General features: G+C 35.8%; 1 protein-coding gene across 1 annotated transcript in view; it reads left to right on the top strand.

Annotated features, from left to right (window-relative positions):
* Positions 1–23,435, top strand: part of LOC128554189 (uncharacterized) — a 38,965-nt gene that overhangs the window by 7,176 nt on the left and 8,354 nt on the right. The window contains exon 2 of the mRNA XM_053535436.1: positions 637–822. Coding sequence (XP_053391411.1) covers positions 637–822 — 186 coding nt within the window. The remainder of the gene's footprint in view (positions 1–636; positions 823–23,435) is intronic.

The raw sequence follows: 23,435 nt of genomic DNA on the forward strand, positions 1-23,435 counted from the left end.
CACTCAAGGGGCCACATTTTTTTATTCAATCTTCATAAAACTTTGTCAGAATGTTTAGTTTCATGAAGTCTTATTTGATTTCAGCTCAGGTTCATGTAGGGTCAAAAACTAGGTCACTTGGTAAATTCAAAGGAAAAGCTTGTTTATACTCTAGAGGCCACTTTTTTCTTTAATCTTCACGAAACTTTGTCACAATGTTTGCTTTCATGAAATCATGGACGAGTTCTAATCTGGGTCAAAAACTAGGTCACTAGGTCAAATTAAAGAAAATGCTTGTCTACACTCGGGCCACATTTTTGGTCAAATCATAATGAAAATTGAACAGAATATTTGTCTGTGAAATTTCGGACAGATTAAAAATTGGGTCCTGTTGGATAAAAGAACTAGGTCACTAGGCCAAATGGATGAATAAAACACTAGATGCCACATGTTTGCTCCAATCTTCATGAAACTTTTCAAAATGTTTATCTCCTTGAAAACTCAGAGGAGTCATGTGGTGTCAAAAAGTGGGTCATTACGTCAGACATGTTTGTTATGGAGTGCTACTTTCGTGAGCGACCTAATGCCATCATGGCCCTCTTGTTTCCAAAACAGTGCTCCATATTTGTATTCCTAAGATCTATATTTTTTCTGTAGGAATGCAAGACAACCCAATGTATGTATCAGCAGGACCACGGAATCAAAAACAAACAGCTGGAGAAAGTGGAGTAGGTGATGGTGCAGTTTATTCAACTGTTGACAAGAATAGAATTGTTGTTGACAGCAGCAAAAATGATGTTTATGCAGAAGTTGATAAGACAAACAAGGCAAAAGCAAACAAGGGTATTTAATTTAACATGTCTAACTAAACTCTTTATTTCTAATGCTAAGTGCCTTATTGTGAACATCTATTATATGTCATTCTTAACTGCTTTGATACACATTTGGTCATACAAGCTGACAGATATAACCAGTAAAAGATATTTTATAACGCTTTCCCATCATTTTTTCTGCATTCTTGAATCCCTTGATGGGTGTTCTGTAACATCTTTGCTGTGACCATTCTCAAGTTTGTTCAGTTTGTTCCACTATACACACAAAGATGACCTTACTACATATTTATACCATCCCTCACACCCATTATCCCTTTGAAGAAGTGGGGATATATTGTATTACACAGGTCAGTGGTTCTGTCCAGGTGCTTGCTCCTGATGAAATAATGCCTAGAGGGGCATCTTGGATCTTCCTCTACCATTAAAAGCTAGAGAATGAGCTATATGAACCAAATTGTGTATGAAACCCAACAAAACACATTTAACTTAGAATATGAGTATTTTAACTCTATCTCTGTTATTGCTAAATGAATTTGTTTCAGTCTTGTTCCACCTCATCATACACATCATATGATGAAAGTTCTAGCACCTGTTAGGTGGGTGGGGGGGGGGGGGGTGCCAAAAGCGTCTACCATGCACCCCCTCTAAATTTTTTTTTTTTTAGGTATCAAATTGTTCGGCAGGACCAACTCTTTCAAAATAAAATATGTTCCCATGAAAAAAACTTTTTTGAACTATATATGATTTTACCGTTTCCATGGCAACCATTCATTTTTGAAAAGACAACCATGTAGATGATAATCAGCCATATCTTGGTTAGTTTTGGTCATAAATCAATAAAAATGGTATCAAAATAAAGCTGAGACATTGGACATTGAAAAGCAATATTTTTATTTTAACTAATTTGCATATTCATGAAATTTAATGAGAATGTTATAAAATGACAAAATTTTGTTAAAAAATAACGTTTTCTAAATTGTAAATCAATTTAAATGTTTCAAACAGTTTTGATCTGGTCTTAAAGTCTCTCAGTCTTTTCCAAAATAGTATTTTGTTAATCTAATGATATATTTTTTTCCCTCCAAAATAGGTATGTTTAGCTAATTTGCATGAAATAAACCACTGCCACAACCAACGTCTCAGGAAATAAGATGCCACTAAAATTGAATAAAATCATATAATTATTATTTATCAATAAAATAACGATTATGTGAGCTATAAAAACAATTCTAGATTCATTACATGCCAGATAATTAACATTTTCTTTTGCAAATGTTTTCTCAGTTAAAGCTACCATTTTTTGGGCAGTGAAACCTTCCCAAAGTCGCCAAACTACGTATACCGACATTGGTGTAATTGTACTTACAAATGCAGTTACTTCCTTTCTCCTCACATACGCTATAAAGTAGTTCAGTGCTTCTATGAAATTCAAGGGACTGAGAGTAAACAGATTGATACCATTTATTTAGCATATGCAATAAATGTGAATACTTATGATTTGTAAATGAAAAATATGGCAGCTCTCTGTTATCCTTTCAGATAGCATTAGAAAATTTTACATAACGAAGGTAAATCAGTTCACCCCCTGTGAATGAAATATCCGTATGAATGGAACTTTTTCATCTTTGGTACGGTAAAACTTAATGACAGAATACACAGAATGTGTAATATGCAGATATAAAGCTAATAAATCATGCGAAATGTAAGACATATTTAACAAAAATATACATCGAATTAAAATTTAATCGAAACATTTAGATAATGTTTATGTTGTTGAAACGGAAACGGGATTCCAGGTACCACTTCGTTATAGCTTATGAACTCGGTCTATAAATAGCTCATTTAAACAAACACTGGTTCCGAGCAGTTTCATTCATAACAAATGTCGATATGAATTATACTGCGCATTATTGATTATATGTTTAATAAAAGTATTACTTTTACTAGGTATGATTTTTGCATATAATACAATAAATGATGAGAACAAAATATGATAAATGTATAGGGGAAGCTTAAGTTTTAAAACTAAATTCTCCCAGATCAGTTGTTATAGGTTCTAGGGGAGGTAAGTACTATGTGGAATTGCCACAGTTATGCGAGAAGAAACAAATGACCACATTCTACAGTGTGTATATCAAAACAGCTTACCTGTTATATTTTGCTACATAAATAATGTTTACATTTACAATAGAACTAATAATATTATTTGATTTAATGACAGTTTGTTTGCTTGTTGGTTTTTTCTTGTCATTTTTTTGTTCTGAATATAACTATCATATATCATTGTTCCGCACTAGGTTTCATTTTTAGCTCACCTGTCACAAAGTGACAAGGTGAGCTTTTGTGATCGTGCGGTGTCCGTCGTCCGTGTGTGCTTCCGTGCGTCCGTAAACTTTTGCTTGTGACCACTATAGAGGTAACATTTTTCATGGGATCTTTATGAAAGTAGGTCAGAATGTTCATCTTGATGATATATAGGTCAAGTTCGAAACTGGGTCATGTGCGGTCCAAAACTAGGTCTTAAAATAGAAAATCCTTGTGACCTCCCTAGAGGCCATATTTTTCAATGGATCTTCATGAAAATTGGTCAGAATGTTCACCTTGATGATATCTAGTTCCAGTTTGAAACTGGGTCAGGTGCGGTCAAAAACTAGGTCAGTTGGTCTAAAAATAGAAAAATCTTGTTACCTCTCTAGAGGCCATACTTTTCAATGGATCTTCATGAAAATTGGTCAGAATGTTCACCTTGATGATATCTACTTCAAGTTCGAAACTGGGTCGAGTGCTGTCAAAAACTAGGTCATTAGGTCAAATAATAGAAAAACCTTGTGACCTCTCTAGAGGCGATTTTTATAATGGGATCTGTATGAAAGTTGGTCTGAATGTTCATCTTGATAATATCTAGGTCAAGTTGGAAACTTGGTCAACTGCGGTCAAAAACTAGGTCAGTAGGTCTAAAAATAGAAAAACATTGTGACCTCCCTAGAGGCCATATTTTTCAATGGATCTTCATGAAAATTGGTCAGAATGTTCACTTTGATGATATCTAGTTCTAGTTCGAAACTGGGTCAAGTGCCATCAAAAACTAGGTCAGTAGGTCAAATAATAGAAAAACCTTGTGACCTCTCTAGATGCGATATTTTTCATGGGATCTGTATGAAAGTTGGTCTGAATATTCATCTTGATGATATCTAGGTCAAGTTCAAAACTGGGTCAACTGCGGTCAAAAACTAGGTCAGTAGGTCTACGTAATCCGTGTGACCGTGCGTAAACTTTTGCTTGTGACCACTCTAGTTTAAGATCCAGCCTTGAAATTTGGATGACATGTACAGTTTTGCACACCAATCTTTAAATTGTCTTTCAATGACCATAAATGTGACCTACTGATCTACTTTCTAATATTTTAGAATCAGTTTGCCATTTGAAATGTGGTTCAATATACTTAGGTGAGCGATTCAGGGTCATTATGACCCTCTTGTTTAAACAACTATTACCGCGTCCTTTTTAGCTCACCTGTCACAAAGTGACAAGGTGAGCTTTTGTGATCGTGCTGCGTGGCCGTCCGTGTGTGCATGCGTCCATCCGTAAACTTTTGCTTGTGACCACTCTAGAGGTCACATTTTTAATGGGATCTTTATGAAAGTTGGTCAGAATGTTCACCTTGATGATATCTAGGTTAAGTTCAAAACTGGGTCACGTGCCATCAAAAACTAGGCCAGTAGGTCTAAAAATAGAAAAACCTTGTGACCTCTCTAGAGGCCATATTTTTCACAAGATCTTCATGAAAGTTGGTCTGAATGTTCACCTTGATGATATCTAGGGCAAGTTCGAAACTGGGTCACGTGCCTTAAAAAAACTAGGTCAGTAGGTCAAATAATAGAAAATCCTTGTGACCTCTCTGGAGGTCATATTTTTCATGGGATCTGCATGAAAATTGGTCAGAATGTTCATCTTGATGATATTTAGGCCAAGTTCGAAACTAGGTAAAGTACGGTGCAAAACTAGGTCAGTAGATCAAATAATAGAAAAATGTTGTGACCTCTGTAGAGGCCGTATTTTTCATTGGATCTGCATGAAAATTGATCAGAATGTTCATCTTGATGATATCTATGTCAAGTTTGAAACCGGGTCAACTGCGGTCAAAAACTAGGTCAGTAGGTCAGATAATAGAAAATCCTTCTGACCTCTCTAGAGGTCATATTTTTCATGGGATCTGCATGAAAATTGGTCTGAATGTTCATCTTGATGATGTTTAGGTCAAGTTCGAAACTGGGTCACGTCCGATCCAAAACTAGTTCGTAGGTCAAATAATAGAAAAACCTTGTGACCTCTGTAGAGGCCATATTTTTCATGGGATCTGCATGAAAATTGGTCAGAATGTTCATCTTGATGATATCTAGATCAAGTTCGAAATTGGGGCAACTGCGATCCAAAACTAGGTCAGTAGGTCTAAAAATAGAAAATTCTTGTGACCTCCCTAGAGCCCATATTTTTCATGGGATCTTCATGAAAATTGGTCAGAATGTTCACATTCATGATATCTAAGTCAAGTTTGAAACTGGGTCACGTGCAGTCCAAAACTAGGTCATTAGGTCAAATAATAGAAAAACCTTGTGACCTCTCTGGAGGTCATAATTTTCATGGGATCTGTATGAAAATCGGTCAGAATGTTCATCTTGATGATATGTAGGTCAAGTTCGAAACAGGGTCATGTGCGTCAAAAACTAGGTCAGTAGGTCAAATAATAGAAAAACCTTGTGACCTCTGTAGAGGCCATATTTTTTATGGGATCTGTATCAAAGTTGGACTGAATGTTCACCTTGATGATATCTAGGTCAAGTTTGAAACCGGGTCAACTGCGGTCAAAAACTATGTCACTAGGTCTCAACATAGAAAGACCTTTTGACCTCTCTAGAGGCCATATTTTTCAATGGATCTTCATGAAAATTGGTGAGAATGTTCACCTTTATGATATCTAGGTCAAGTTCGAAACTGGGTCACATGCGGTCAAAACTAGGTCAGTACGTCTAAAAATAGAAAAACCTTGTGACCTCTCTGGAGGCCGTATTTTTCATGAGATCTTCATGAAAATATGTGAGAATGTTCACCTTGATGATATCTAGGTCAAGTACAAAACTGGGTCACATGCCTTCAAAAACTAGGTTATGTCAAATAATAGAAAAACCTTGTGACCCCTCTAGAGGCCATATTTTTCAATGGATCTTCATGAAAATTGGTCAGAATTTTTACCTTGATGATATCTAGGTCAAGTTCAGAAGTAGGTCATATGAGCTCAAAAACTAGGTCACTATGTCAAATAATAGAAAAAACGACGTTATACTCAGTTCATGTGGGGGCAGGTGAGCGATTCAGGACCATCATGGTCCTCTTGTTTAGCTCACCTGTCACAAAGTGACAAGGTGAGCTTTTGTGATCGTGCGGCGTCCGTCGTCCGTGTGTCCATTCGTGCGTGCATGCATTAAACTTTCGCTTGTGACCACCCTAGAGGTCACATTTTTCATGGGATTTTTATGAAAGTTGGTCAGAATGTTCAGCTTGATGATATGTAGGTCAAGTTCGAAACTAGGTCACGTGCTGTCAAAAACTAGGTCAGTAGTTCTAAAAATAGAAAAACATTATGACCTCTCTAGAGGCAATATTTCTCAATGGATCGTCATGAAAATTGGTCAGAATGTTGACCTTGATGATATCTAGTTCAAGTTCGAAACTGGGTTATGTGCGTTCCAAAAACTCGGTCAGTTGGTCTAAAAATAGATAAACCTTTTGACCTCTCTAGAGGCCATATTTTTCATGGGATCTGTATGAAAGTTGGTCTGAATGTTCACCTTGATGATATCTAGGTCAAGTTGGAAACTGGGTCAACTGCGGTTAAAAACTAGGTCAGTAGGTCTAAAAATAGAAACATGTTTTGATCTCTCTAGAGGCCATATATTTCAAGGATCTTCATGAAAATTGGTCAGAATGTTCACCTTGATGATATCTAGGTCAAGATTGAAACTGGGTCACATGCGGTCAAAAACTAGGTCAGCAGGTCTAAAAATAGAAAAAACCTTGTGACCTCTCTAGAGGCCATATTTTTCATGAGATCTTCATGAAAATTGGTCAGAATGTTCCCCTTGATGATATCTAGGTCAAGTTCAAAACTGGGTCACGTGCCTTCAAAAAACTAGGTCATTAGGTCAAATAATAGAAAAACCTTGTGACCTCTCTAGAGGCCATATTTTTCAATGGATCTTCATGAAAATTGGTCAGAATTTTTATCTTGATGATATCTAGGTCAGGTTCAAAACTGGGTCACATGAGCTCGAAAACTAGGTCACTATGTTAAGTAATAGAAAAAAACGATGTCATACTGAGTTCAGAACTGGGTCATGTGGGGACAGGTGAGTGATTCAGGACCATCATGGTCCTCTTGTTTTAATTTCGTATAGTTTATGTTATTTCCTCAGGCTCAAGCAGAGTCAAATTTCAAAGTGATAACCACTGCGCAAAACAATTGCAGAGAATTCATTATAGCAATTTTTTTTTTTATAAAAGAAACCTGAAAGTATTGCATAACAATTATAAAACACAACATAAATCTCTGTATTCTTTTTTTGTCTCACCTGAGCCAAAGGCTCATAGTGAGCTTTTATGACCGCTCAATGTTCGTCGTGCGGCGTGCGTTGTGCGTCCGTCAACAATTTCTAAAAAAATCTTCTTTAAAACCACTGACCAGAATTACACCAAACTTCACAAGAATGATCCTTGGGTGGCCCCATTCCAAAATTGTTCAAAGAATTGAATTCCATGCAGAACTCTGGTTGCCATGGTAACCAGAAAGAAAAACTTTAAAAATCTTCTTGTCCAAAACAGCAAGGCATAGAGCCTTGATATTTGGCATGTGACATCATTTTATGGTCCTCTATCAAAATTGTTCAAATTATGGGGTGAAAAGAGGCCCCTTCCCTGGGGTCACAAGTTTTACATAGACTTATATAGAAAAAAACTTTAAAAATCTTCTTGTCTAAAACCACGAGACCTAGGCCTTTGATATTTGGTAACATAGATTTATAAACAGAAAAAAAATCTTCTTGTCCGAAAAAAAGGCCTAGGACTTTGATATTTGGTATGTAAGCATTGCCTAGTGGATCTTTAACAAGATTGTTCAAATTATGCACCTGGGGTGAAAAGAGGTCCCACCCTGGGGGTCAGTTGTTATATGTGTTATATAGGAATAAATACTTAAAAAAATTATCAGATCATATTTCCTAGACTGTTTAATTATAATTACCTGAGGACCCAAAGTGATAAGGGATCACTTGACCGTGACCTTGACCTATGACCTACTTTCTGGTTTTTTAAGATACAGCCTTGAAATTTGGATGTCATGTATAGTTTTGCATACCGATCTTAAAACTGACTTTCAGTGACCATGAATCTGACCTACTGACCTACTTTCTAATACTTTAGCATCAGTTTGGCATTTTAAACATATGGCTCGTATTACTCAGGTGAGCAATTCAGGGTCATCATGACCCTCTTGTTTATTTAAGTAGTTTTTATTGTAGCCCTCATGTATATAATGAATGTATTTGTATCATGTTTTTGTATATGTGTACGAACTGAGAGTTAAATGAAATAAACTTGAAACTTGAAATCTGCCGATAACATTTTTTCTAGGTGCTTCAAGTAAAATGATTTAATCGGACAGAAATTAAGCTCCAACACTGAAAAAATAATACCTTGCTCTCTGCATTCAAAAATAATCATAGTGCAGAAGTAAAACCTACCTAAATTTCTTCCACAGAATAAATGAAGCCCGCCTGCTTAGCTCAGTAGGGAGAGCGTTGGTCTATGGATCGAGGGGTCGCGAGTTCAATCCCCGGGCGGGGCGTATGTTCTCCGTGACGATTTGATAAAAGACATTGTGTCTGAAATCATTCGTCCTCCACCACTGATAATTCATGTGGGGAAGTTGGCAGTTACTTGCGGAGAACAGGTTTGTACTGGTATAGAATCCAGGAACACTGGTTAGGTTAACTGCTCGCCGTTACATGACTGAAATACTGTTGAAAAATGGCGTTAAACCCAAAACAAAACAAAAAAAAAACAGAATAAATGCAAAATAAAGAACTTTTACCAGATGTAGCTTTGTATTTTCAAAGATGTCTGAACCTTCACCCTTCTGTATTAGAGGTTAAATTACTTTGAAGAGCAAGAAATGGCTAAACAATGATTTTCTTCCCCTTTTGTACAACAAGTCAATATTAAGTCTTAAAAAAATATTTTAATAGATAAAACAACAAATATAAAGAATAAAAGTTTGGTCCTAGTAAAGTTTGAACCTACGCCCTCCTGAAAACTTAGTTAAACTAGGTTTATGGTAGGAATTTAATACTCTTCAAAAAGGAGGTACACTATTACGGGTCCATCAATTTTCCTACCTATCGCATTTTTGAAGGAAAAGGAGTAGATCATAACCATTAACAGTCCGGTTGATAGCGGGGTTCCAGCCAAAAATTTCCCTCAGACCGACAAGAAAATCGACCCGTCAGTACTTCAGTGCATTGATAAAATAAAAATTTAGTTTTAATCGTATACACTTGTAAATTTTATAAATGTATTGATTTTTGTCTACGCGTTGAACTACTTTAATTATGCGGTAAATATTTGTCATGTGACAAAGGCTAATGAATCACGGAAAACTATATTAATCCACTAAAAATATAAGTCATCGTTAGCACCAATTTTTATAACGTGAAAATCATGGATAAAGATTTTTATGAAGTATTTGCAAAAAATAGTAGTCACTCATAATTTAAAATGTCATAGGGTAGACACTGTAACTAAAAAATTAAAACCAGATTTTTTTTAACATTTAGACTCCAAATATTGCTAAGTGCATCAGATAATATAAACACAATATTAAAATGTTGTGTGTTATTTTTAAAAGAGATATTTACTCCGAAAAATTTAGTCCCCATAACATTTTTGGAGTAGTTAAGTAGTTCCTGGATTTAGTACTTTTGGAAATAGGATAGACAACTCCTGAATGACTATCTCATCAAATTTGCTGATATAAAAATAAACTTACGTATTTTCCCAGGATACCCTCATTAAAGTCTGTTTCTTCATGTCATTCAGACATGGAATGTAAACAAATCCAGGAACTACTTAACAGTACAAGGACATCAAACAACCTTTTTTATTTTCCCTCAGGACAAGTACACAGTCATGTTAGGTCATACTTGTAGTTAACAAACCAACATGTAAAACAATTAATTAGCTCATCAAAGAAATGAAGACTATTAACTTCACAGTATTTTATTACCTCCCTTCATTATATTTATCATCTACATCTACATAATTGTACCCCCCCCCCCCCCCCCACGACAACAAAGTTGTAAGGGGGGGGGGGGTGTATACTGGTTTCAGGTTGTCTGTCTGTCCGTCTGGCCGTCTGTCCGTAGACGCAATCTTGTGCGCACCATCTCTCCTTATCCCCTTGACAGAATTTAATGAAACTTCACACAAGTGATCAGTACCAACAGTAGTTGTGCATGGGACATGTTAGGTTCTTTTAGAAAAAAAATTTGCAGAGTTATGGGACTTTGTTTTTTTTTTGTTACTATACTATATACATAGACACAATCTTGTGCGCACCATCTCTCCTCATCCCCTAGACACAGTTTAATGAAACTTCACACAAGTGATCAGTACCAACAGTAGTTGTGCATGGGGCATGTTAGGTTCTTTTAGAAAAAAAATTTGCAGAGTTATGGGACTTTGTTTTTTTGTTACTATACTATATACATAGACACAATCTTGTGCGCACCATCTCTCCTCATCCCCTTGACACAGTTTAATGAAACTTCACACAAGTGATCAGTAACAACAGTAGTTGTGCATGGGGCATGTTAGGTTCTTTCAGAGACAAAAATTGCAGAGTTATGGGACTTTGTTTCTTGTTAACATACTATGTACATACAGTCTGCATAAGCAATCTTGTGCGGGCCTAATCTACCAAACCCTTACACACAGTTTAATGAAACTTCACACAAGTGATCAGTACCAACCCTAGTTGTGCATGCTGCATGTTACATTCTTTTAGATAAATATTCTGCATAGTTATGGGACTTTGTTTTTTGTTACTATACTGTATACATACAGTCTATATACATACAGTCCACATAATTATGCAATCTTGTGTGCGTCAAATTGCAATGTACTGTGTCAGTGCATGCGGGGGGTACATTCATCACCTTTAGTGATAGCTCTAGTTTTTTATGGAATTACCTCCCTTTATTTCATATAAGCTTTCTTACATTGCAATTTAATCAGTCAGTATTTTTACCTTAATTTTCAGACAAATAAATATATGTTTTTTTAAATCCATGGTAAGATTAAAAGCATATATTATATTAAAGAATACCGTAAAAACATTTATCACACATGAATGCAAGGTATACACAAAAAAATAATGTTGAGCCTTGTTGCCAATGACAATGTTGAAAAATAGTAAAGCTCAGATGGCATAACAGTGAGATAAAGCCTATTTCAAGTTAATAATTCCCATATTAACTTATGACTACAAAAATTTAAGGTATGTTGCTATTCCCATTTCAGTCCAACATATCTAAAGAAATAAATACTACTAATCTTGGACGAGTTCGATATTGGGTCATCTGGGGTCAAAAACTAGGTCACCAGGTCAAATCAAAGGAAAAGGTTGTTAACACTCTAGAGGACACAATTTTCGCCCAATCTTAATGAAACTTGGTCAGAATGTTACTCTCAATAAAATCTTGGACGAGTTCGATATTGGGTCATCTTGGGTCAAAAACTAGGTCACCAGGTCAAATCATAGGAAAATCTTGTTAACACTGTAGAGGTCACAATTTTGGCCCAATCTTAATGAAACTTAGTCAGAATATTACTCTCAATACAGTCTTGGACGTGTTCGATATTGGGTCATGTAGGATCAAAAACTAGGTCACCAGGTCAAATCAAAGGAAAAGCTTGTTAACACTCTAGAGGTCATAATTTCGGCCCAATCTTAATGAAACTTGGTCAGAATATAACTCTCAATAAAATCTTGGACAAATTCAATATTGGGTCATCTGGGGTCAAAAACTAGGTCACCTGGTCAAATCAAAGGAAAAGCTTTTTTAACACTGTAGAGGCCACATTTATAACCATATCTTCATGAATTTTTTTCAGAATGTTAATCTTGATGATCTATAGGTCAGGTTCAAATCTGGGTCAGGTGGGGTCAAAAACTAGGGCACCAGGTCAAATCAGAGGAAAGCTAGTTAACACTTTAGAGATCACATTTATGACCATATCTTTATGAAACTTGTTCAGAATGTTATTCTTGATGATCTTTAGGTCAATAGGTCAGGTGAGCGATACAGGGCCTTTATGGCCCTCTTGTTTAAGATACAGCCTTGAAAATTAGATGACGTACACAGTTTTGCACACAAATTGTAAAACTGAATTTCATTGACCATGAATGTGACCTACTGACTTTCTTAATATTTTATCATCATTTTGACATTTGAAACATGTAGCTCATATTACTCAGGTGAGCGATCCAGGGTCATCATGACCCTCTTGTATGTTTAGGTCAACTTTTTCTCTTAAACTATCAAAGCTATTGCTTTGAAACTTACAACACTTGTACACCATCATAAGCTGACCCTGTACATCAAGAAACATAACTCCATCCTGCTTTTTAGCTCGACTATTCAAAGAATAGTCTAGCTATTCTACTCACCCTGGCGTCTGCGTCGGCGTCGGCGTCACACCTTGGTTAAGTTTTTGCATGCAAGTACATACAGCTATCATTTAAAGGCATATAGCTTTGAAACTTATTTATTCTTTTTCTAGGTCAATTACCAACCTCACTGGGTCAAGTTCCATAACTCTAACATGTATTTTGAGCAAATTATGCCCCCTTTTGGACTTAGAAAATTCTGGTTAAAGTTTTACATGCAAGTTACTATCTCCAAAACTAATGCAGATATTGAATTGAAACTTCACATGTGTCTTCGGGGTTATAAAACTAGTTGATAGCACCAAGTCCATAACTCTGACCTTCATTTTGGCCAAATTATGCCCCCTTTTGGACTTAGAAAATTCTGGTTAAAGTTTTGCGTGCAAGTACATACAGCTATTACTAAAAGGCATATAGATTTGAAACTTATGTTTTCTTTTTCAAGATCAATTACCTACCTCACTGGGTCAAGTCCCATAACTCTGACATGTATTTTGGGCAAATTATGCCCCCTTTTGGACTTAGAAAATCCTGGTTAAAGTTTTACATGCAAGTTACTATCTCCAAAACTACTACAGAATAATGATATTACATTGAAACTTCACATGTGTCTTCGGGGTTATAAAACTAGTTGATAGCATCAAGTCCCATAACTCTGATATGCATTTTGGTCAAATTATGTCCCCTTTCGAACTTAAAACTCTTTTGATATTTAACATTTTGGGTAATATTTCCTGCTTCTGTGACAATATTTCGAATAGTCGAGCTTGGCTGTCTTACGGACAGCTCTTGTTGCAATAATTATTGCCCCTTTTGGACTTAGAAAATCAGTTTTTTTTGGTTGAGTATTATGTTTAAGTCAGCAATTCTCATACACTATCAAAGTTATTGCTTTAAAACTTGCAACAGGTTTTCACCGTCACAAGCGGACGCTGTACATCAAGAAACATAACTCTATCCTGCTTTTTGCAAGAATGATTGCCCTTCATGGGTAGGACAATATTTCTATTATACAAAAAAATCAGATGAGCGTCAGCACCCGCAAGGCGGTGCTCTTGTTCTTATTTCTTTTATCTTGATTATGTAGTGTACTTATCTGGAATAATGAGATATTTTAAAATGTATATTTCTTTATTCCCCTGGATGGAAATAAATAAAACATATAAACAAAACAACCATTTATACCAACCAAATTGTAAAATACTTAAGTTTTGTTGATGTTAGTAATTATATGTTGAGACATCAAAACAACATAAAATATAACTGAAAAATTGTGGTACATTATTTCTAGATTAGATTAGACTGTATTATACAAATGTTTATATGAAAGTATGTGACAAATCTGGTTGAATAATATATTAAATAAGTTATGGTAAAATGTTGAACTGCTTTAACATTAATCTACAAGTGATGAATGAGTTCATCTAACCATAAATTTGATATTTTATGCCTTATTAAGAAAACTATAACATACAAGAAATGACTCACAGACAGTATAAGTTGCTGAATGACTGGGTCAGTCTCCACCACAAGTAATATGAAACTTCAAAAGTCCAATGAAAGGTTATTCTTTAAATTAGATTGATCACATTTAACATTTCTGTGAATGCAATTGTTAAATTAATACTTGCTTCTTACATGCATGCCATAATGGAAATAAATAATGATTTAACAATATATGTATACAGTCTTGTCATAAACACATTCTGTGCAGATGATATACATAGAAAAGTCAACATATTTCATGTGTGGGTCCATCTCAGTTTACAGCTGGTGCATGGATGTCTCACACTTGAATATACATCATGCAGCAAAGTTGGGGTAAAGTCCATTTCACGTGACAACACTTTCGTAGCACTTCTGGAAATACAAAAGTAAAACTTTATTACATAAAGAGAATAAAACATAGCAGTTTGTAAAACAATTAAAACATCGTTTTTGACATTTGCAGATATTCTTAGAAATATATTATCAAGCAGCAAGTCGGGTTACTCTACATATTGACATTTTGTCTAATTTCAACTTGTCTAAGGAATCTCCTGTCTTAAGCAGCAAGATTATGTTGCTACTTGGCTTGTTGCTTTATTTAAATTTTACATTTACTTAGATTCACTAAATGACAAGTTATATATATAATAGGACTGTCTGAAAAGATTGCATATTTTGTAACATTCAGTGTACATATTCAGTAAAATAGTGAAAACAATAAACAGATAATGTTCTGATGATGTTCACCTGTGACCTCATCTGAAAGCTCCAACAACAACCTACAACGTCTGATTAGTATATGATGTAATAATGACAAAATAGCTAAAGTGTTTTTAGCTCACCTGAGCAATGATCAGGCGAGTTTTTGTGATCGCTCGGTGTCTGGCGTCTGTCTTCTATCTCTCTGTCAAAATTTAGCTTGTGTATACGATAGAGGCTGTATTTTTCAACTGATCTTCATGAAATTTTGTCAGAATCATCTCCTTGATGAAATCTAGGCCGAGTTCGAAAATGGGTCATCTGGGGTCAAAAACTAGGTCACTAGGTCAAATTAAAGAAAAACCTTGTGTATGCAATAGAGGCTGTATTTTTGTGCGCCCCCCCCCCCCCCCCCCCCCCCCCCCCCCCCCCCCCCATGAGTGGTGGGTGCATATAGATTTGGTCTTGTCCGCCCGTCTGTGCGTCCGTCCGTCTGTGCGTCCGTCCGTCTGTCCGAAGTTCGTGACGCGCCTAGCTCGAAAAGTATTTGATATAAATTGATGAAACCTTGCATGAGTCTTTATCATGATATGAACTTGCGCACCTCCTATTTTACGTCTGGCTCCGCCCCCTATTTTCAGAGTTATGGCCCCTGAAATAGTCAAAAATGCACATTTTTACCTTGTGACAAGCCTAGCTCAAAAAGTATTTGATATAGATTCATGAAACCTTGCATGAGTCTTAATCATGATATGAACTTGGGCACCTCCTATTTTTCATCTGGCTCCGCCCCCTATTTTCAGAGTTATGGCCCCTGAAATAGTCAAAAATGCACATTTTCACCTTGTGACATGCCTAGCTCAAAAAGTATTTGATATAGATTCATGAAATCTTGCATGAGTCTTAATCATGATATGAACTTGGGCACCTCCTATTTTTCGTCTGGCTCCGCCCCCTATTTTCAGAGTTATGGCCCCTGAAATAGTCAAAAATGCACATTTTCACCTTGTGACATGCCTAGCTCAAGAAGTATTTGATATAAATTCATGAAACCTTGCATGAGTCTTAATCATGATATGAATTTGCGCACCTCCTATTTTTCATTTGGGTCCGCCCCCTATTTTTAGAGTTATGGCCCCTGAAATAGTCAAAAATGTACATTTTCACTTTGTGACGCACCTAGCTCAAAAAGTATTTAATATAAATGGTTGAAAACTTGCATAAGTCTTAATCATGATATAAACTTGCACACCTCTAATTTTTTGGCTGGCTCCACCCCCTATTTTTAAAGTTATGGCCCCTGAAATAGCAAAAAAATGCACTTTTTCACCTAATTATGTGCCTAGCTCAAAAAGTATTTGATGTAAATTCAGAAAACCTTGCTGGAGTCTTTATCGTGATGTGACCTTGCACACTTGGCATTCTTCTTAAGAATCTTAGCTCTTATTACAAAGTTATGGCCCTTGAAATAGCCAAAATAGTGGATTCTTTATTTGTGATTCACATAGCTCAAAAAGTATATGGCCTAGAATAATGAATCCTTTTCATAAAATGTTTGTTGAGGCTATACCCTCAAACTGAGACTACAAACATTTGAATTATTGCCCCTTATTTGTGACAAATGTACCAGTGGGGGGCACACCCTGTGTCCTACAGACACATTCTAGTTCAATTTTTCTTCACGAATTTTGGTCAGATTAATTACCTTGATGAAATCTAGGCCGAGTTAGAAAATGGGTCATCTGGGGTCAAAAACTAGGTTAAATCAAAGAGAAACCTTGTGTATATGATAGAGGCTGTATTTGTGAGTCTTAATCATGATATATACAATTTTTAGTCTGGGCAGGCCATATTTCTAGAGTTATGGCCCCTGAAATAGTCAAAAATGCACATTTTCACCTTGTAACACGCCTAGCTCAAAAAGTATTTGATATAAATTGAAGAAACCTTGCATGAGTCTTTATCATGATATGAACTTGTGCACCTACTATTTTTTATCTGAGTCTGTTCCCTATTTCCAGAGTTATGGCCCCTGAAATAGCAAAAAAATGCACATTTTCACCTAATTATGTGCCTCACTCAGAAAGTGTTTAATGTAAATTCATGAAACCTTGCTTGAGTCTTTATCATAATGTGACCTTGCACACTTGGCATTCTTCTTGAGAATTTTAGCGTTTATTACAGAGTTATGGGCCTTTGTGATGCTAATAGCTCAAAAAGTATATGGTATAGAATAATGAATCCTTTTCATAATTTTTTTTGAGGCTATACCCCATTAAGACTGCAAACATTTGAATTTTTTCCCCTTACTTCTGACAACTGTACCAATGGGGGCACACCCTGTGTCCTACAGACACATTCTAGTTTTCAATTCATCTTCATGAATTTTGGATAGAATGATTGCCTAGATGAAATCTAGGTCAAGTTCGAATATGGGTCATCTGGAGTCAAAAATTTTGTCACTAGATCAAATCAAAGAAAACCCTTGTGTATGCAATAGAGGCTGTATTTTTCAATTGATCTTCATGAAATTTAATCAGAATGTTTTTTTGGATGAAATCTAGGTCGAGTTTGAATATGGGTCATCTGGGATCAAAAAGTAGGTCATTAGGTGAAATCAAAGAAAAACTTTGTGTATGCGATAGAGACTATATTTTTCAATTGATCTTCATGAAATTAAGTCAGAATGATTGCCTTGATGAAGTCTAGGTCAAGTTAGAATATGGGTCATCTTGGGTCAAAAAATAGGTCACTAGGTCAAATCAAAGGAAAACCTTGTGTATGAGATAGAGGCTGTATTTTTCAATTGAGCTTCATGAAATTTGGTCAGAATGATTGCCTTGATGAAATCTAGGTCAAGTTTGAAAGTGGGTCATCTGGGTTCAAAAAGTAGGTCACTAGATTAAATCAAAGAAAAACCCCGTGTATGTGATAGAGGCTGTATTTTTCAACCGATCTTCATGAAATTTGGTCAAAATGTTAGCTTTGTTGAAATCTAGGTCAAGTTCGAATATGGGTTCAACAACTAGGTCACTTGGTCAAATCAAGGCAAAACCTTGTGTGTGCAATAGGGGCTGTATTTTACACTGGATTTTCATAAAATTTAGTCAGAATGGTTGCCTTGATGAAATCTAGGTCAAGGTCGAATATGGGTTGTCTTGGATCAAAAACTAGGTCACTAGTCAAATCAAAGAAAAACCTTTTGTATGCGACAGAGGCTGTATTTTTCAATTGATCTTCATGAAATTTGGTCAGAATGATGATAGCCTTTATGAAATCTAGGTTAAGTTTGAATATGGGTCATCTGGGCCTAAAAACTAGATCTCTATGTCAAATCAAAGAAAATACTTGTTTATACTCAAGGTTTTTGCTCCAATTTTAATGATAATTTGTCAGAATATTTTTTCCATGAAATCACTAGGTCAAACCTGTTTACACTGTTATGTTTCTCAGGTGAGCGACCTAGGGCCATCTTGGCCCTCTTGTTATATTACATGCAAAAACAATGAACTTGAGAACAGCCAAAACTTCACCTTATGAGTAATAGATGTTCACTTTTCGACTTGTTGTAAGTGTTGTTTTTAGCTTGACTATACGAAGTATAAGGAGAGCTGTCCTACTTGACCCGGCGTCGGCGTCTTTCCGCGTCCCCACCTTGGTTAAAGTTTTTTTTACACTTTCTCTTTTTTGAACTTATCTCTGTAATTACTTGATGGATTTGATTCAAACTTTAAATACTTATTCCTCATCATCATCCACGTCATCTGACATAAGGGCCATAACTCTGGCACCAATATTTCATGAATTATCCCCCCTTTTCACCTAGATTTTCAGGTTAAAGTTTTGATGTACTTTAACTCTATCTCGGTTATTACTGAATGGATATGATTCAAACTTAAAATAGTTGTTCAACATCATCACCCACATCATATGACATAAGGTGCATAACTCTGGCACCATTTTTTTCTTGAATTATTCCCCCTTTTTACTTAGAATTTCAGGTTAAAGTTTTTGTGCACTTTCACTCTACCTCAGCTATTACTGAATGGATTTGATTCAAACTTAAAGTAGTTGTTCAGCATCATCACCCACATCATATGACACAAGATGCATAACTCTGACACAATTTTTCATGAATTATTCCCCTTTTTACTTAGAATTTCAGGTTAAAGTTTTATGCAGTTTCACTCTATCTCTGTTATTACTGAATGGATCTGATTCAAACTTAAACAATTGTTCAACATCATTACCCTTATCATATGACACAAGGTGCATAACTCTGGGACCAATTTTTCATGAATTATTTTCCCTTTTTACTTAGAATTTTAGGTTAAAGTTTTGATGCACTTTCACTCTGTCTCTGTTATTACTGAATGGATTTGATTCAAACTTAAAATAGTTGTTCAACATCATCACCCACACCATATGACGCAAGGTGCATAACTCTGGCACCAATATTTAATGAATTATGCCCCTTTTTGCTTAGGGTATACTTATATAGTGTTTTGATACATTTTATCTTTACCTCTCTTATTACTTTAAGTTGATATTTTTGACATAGACTCAGACTATTGTGCAATGTCTTCATCCACAATTGGAGTCATTAAACACTCCAGTGACAGCTCTAGTTTCCTCAGATGTGCCCAGTTTCACTATCCAGCATCGAAATAGTCGAGCGCGCTGTCTCCTGTGACAGCTCTTGTTCTTAAAGCATTTGAAAACAATAGATATTATAAGTACAGTGTAACCTCTCTAGAGCAACACCCTGTGGGATATACAAATATTTTTAGTTATGTTGAGGTTGTTGTTCTAGAGAGATGAATTTGATAGTTATATTTCAGCTTAGGGAAATTCTGATGATGTTGTAGAGAGATTTTTGCTTCAGAGTGAGCTACTCTGGAGAGGTTATACTGTATAAATTGCTTCAAACTTCATCTCTTTCAACTGAGCTAAATGAAGAAAAACAACGAAAGATTCTCCAAATTTAGAATTTCCTTGTTTACAATTTGACATTTAATGTGAGGCAACTGTGCAGACATATTTTAAGCTTCACTATTCGGAGAATAGGGGGGCTATACTACTCGCCCTGGCGTCGGCGTGACCCTTCTTGGTTAAAGGTTTTCGGCAACCTTTGTTTTTCTGTCATATCTTTGTTATTATTGCTTATATCTTACTGTAACCTCACATAAACATTGTCCAGTATACAAACAATATATGTTTAGGGACTGAGCCCATTATACCCAAGGTCAAGGTCACCAGGCTGTTATACTTAGGTTATTTTTAAGGTTAAAGTTTTTCGGCAACTTTTGTTTTCTGTCATATCTTTGTTACTATTGCTTATATCTTACTGTAACTTCACATAAACATTGTCCAGTATACAAATAAAGTATGTATAGGGGCTTAGCCCATTATACCCAAGGTCAAGGTCACCAAGGTGCTATACTCAGGTTCTTTTTAAGGTTAAAGTTTTTCGGCAACCTTTGTTTTTCTGTCATATCTTTGTTACTATTGCTTATATCTTACTGTAGCTTTACATAAACATTGTCCAGCATACAAACAAAGTATGTATAGGGACTTGGCTGGGCCCATTATACCCAAGGTCAATTTCACCAAGCTGTTATACTCGGGTTATTTTTAAGGTTAAAGGTTTTCGGCAACCTTTGTTTTTCTGTCATATCTTTGTTACTATTGCTTATGTCTTACTGTAAGTTCAAATAAACATTGTCCAGCATACAAACAAAGTATGTGCAGGGGCTGAGCCCATTATACCCAAGGTCAAGGTCACCAAGAAGTTATACTTTGAATTATTTTCATGTTAAATTTTTTCGAGAGCTTTGTTTATAGACATATCTTTGGTACTTTAAAAGATAATGACTTAAAATTAAAAGTATTTGTTTATAATCATCTGCATGTGTGGCTACACACCCCATAACTCTAATTGTGTTTTTGACAGAATTATGCCCCTTTTGTACTTAAACATTTTTGCAATCTTTGCTTTCTGGATATAACTTTAATGCAATATAAGATAAAGACTTGAAACTTAAAATGTATCTTTATCATCATCATCTGCATGTGTGGTAACAATCCCCATAACTTTCATTTGTATTTTTGACCGAATTATGCCCCTTTTATACTTAGATTTTTTACAAACATCGTTTTCTGGACATAACTTTGGTACTATATAAGATAATGACTCGAAACTCAAAATATATCTTTATCATCATCATCTGCATGTGTTGTAACAATTCTAATAACTCAAATTTGTGTATTGGATGGAATTTTGCCCCTTGATGTATCTTCCTTTTAAAGTAGAGGTCTCTTATTCAGACATATATTTATTTTACTGTCAAATCCCCGAATAGTGGAGCGCGCTGTCTGACGGACAGCTCTTGTTATGTTATACAAGGCTGCCTTTAACCATTTTATTTCAGTGAACAAATTGTCAGTCTCGTCAAAATCATGTGAAAAAGGTCACAGTAAAAAACATTAATTCTAATCATTTCATATATATTGCAAAGTCAGCTTTACAGAACTTACTGGAAAGGCATACACTACTGATCTAGTCATTTCAATACATTTTCAGTCATTTGCATATAAGAAGATATTTACAGAATTCTCCGTTTCTCTTCATTGTAACCTCTGACAACAAAGTTGTAAGGGGGGTATACTGGTTTCAGGTTGTCTGTCTGTCTGTCCGTCCTTCTGTCCGCCTGTCCGTAGACACAATTTTGTGCGCACCATCTCTCCTCATCCCCTTGACACAATTTAATGAAACTTCACACAAATGATCAGTAACAACAGTAGTTGTGCATGGGGCATGTTAGGTTCTTTCAGAAAAAAAAATTGCAGAGTTACGGGACTTTGTTTTTTGTTACTATACTATATACATAGACACAATCTTGTGCGCACCATCTCTCCTCATCCCCTTGACACAGTTTAATGAAACTTCACACAAATGATCAGTAACAACAGTAGTTGTGCATGGGGCATGTTAGGTTCTTTCAGAAAAAAAAAATTGCAGAGTTACGGGACTTTGTTTTTTGTTACTATACTATATACATAGACACAATCTTGTGCGCACCATCTCTCCTCATCCCCTTGACACAGTTTAATGAAACTTCACACAATTGATCAGTAACAATAGTAGTTGTGCATGGGGCATGTTAGGTTTTTTCAAAAAAAAATTGCAGAGTTACGGGACTTTTTTTTTTGTTACTATACTATATACATAGACACAATCTTGTGCGCACCATCTCACCTGATCCCCTTGACACAGTTTTAATGAAACTTCACACAAGTCATCAGTAACAACAGTAGTTGTGCATGGTGCATGTTTGGTTCTTTCAGAAATTTTTTTTGCAGAGTTACGGGACTTTGTTTTTTTTGTTACTATACTATATACATAGACACAATCTTGTGCACACCATCTCTCCTCATCCCCTTGACACAATTTAATGAAACTTCACACAAGTGATCAGTAACGTCAGTAGTTGTGCATGGGGCATGTTAGGTTCTTTCAACAACAAAAATTGCAGAGTTTTGAGTTTTGGAACTTTGTTTCTTGTTAACATACTATGTACATACAGTCTGCATATGCAATCTTGTGCGCGCCTAATCTTCCAAACCCTTGCACACAATTTAATGAAACTTCACACAAGTGATCAGTACCAACCCTAGTTGTGCATGGTGCATGTTACATTCTTTTAGATAAATATTCTGCATAGTTATGGGACTTTGTTTTCTGTTACTATACTGTATACATACAGTCTATATACATAAAGTCCACATAATTATGCAGTGTTGTGTGCGTCAAATTGCAATGTACTGTGTCAGTGCATGCGGGGGGTACATTCATCACCTTTAGTGATAGCTCTAGTTTTCAAAAAATCTGTACGATGAATATAAACCAAAACATTCTTCTATGTGTCAGCTATCAGACATATATTTCAACAAATATTGTCAACTTACCTTGTTTTTAGAAGAAGACAAAATTCCATCAACTTTCGCTTCCCCGCAAAAACTGTACCGGTGCGCACATAAAAAATCTGAAAATGTGATTTTCAAAATAACACAGTCAGACCACAGTTATTTCCCTTGAAAGCAAAATGCTCTAGGGAAATGCCTACATTAGGGCCCCTTTCTTATATATTACTGATATGATGCTAGTCTTGCCAACCTTCTTGTGGTATTTTTAGCCCACCATCATCAGATGGTGGGCTATTCAAATCACTCTGCGTCCGTCCACAGAAACTACTGTGGGGATTTTGACCAAACTTTGTCAGAATAATGTATTGGTACCCTAGTTGTGTCCACCTGAAAATCAGACTGGTTCAACAATTTTTGAGTAAGTAAAGTTATGGCCCTTTGTTTATTTTTATAATTTACATATATTTATATAGGGAAAAACTTTGAAAATCTTCTTCTCCAAAACCACAGGGCCTAGGGCTGTGATATTTGGTATGTAGCATCATCTAGTGGTCCTCTACCAAGACTGTTCAAATTATTTCCCAGGGGTCAAATATGGTCCCGCCCTGGGGGTCACCTGGTTTATATAGACATATAGGGAAAAACTTTGAAAAATCTCTTGTCCAAAACCACAGGGCCTAGGGCTTTGATATTTTGTATATGATATCATCTAGTGGTCTTCTACTAAGATT

Source organism: Mercenaria mercenaria, unplaced genomic scaffold (assembly GCF_021730395.1).
Source record: "Mercenaria mercenaria strain notata unplaced genomic scaffold, MADL_Memer_1 contig_4812, whole genome shotgun sequence".
NCBI classification, from domain to species: domain Eukaryota; kingdom Metazoa; phylum Mollusca; class Bivalvia; order Venerida; family Veneridae; genus Mercenaria; species Mercenaria mercenaria.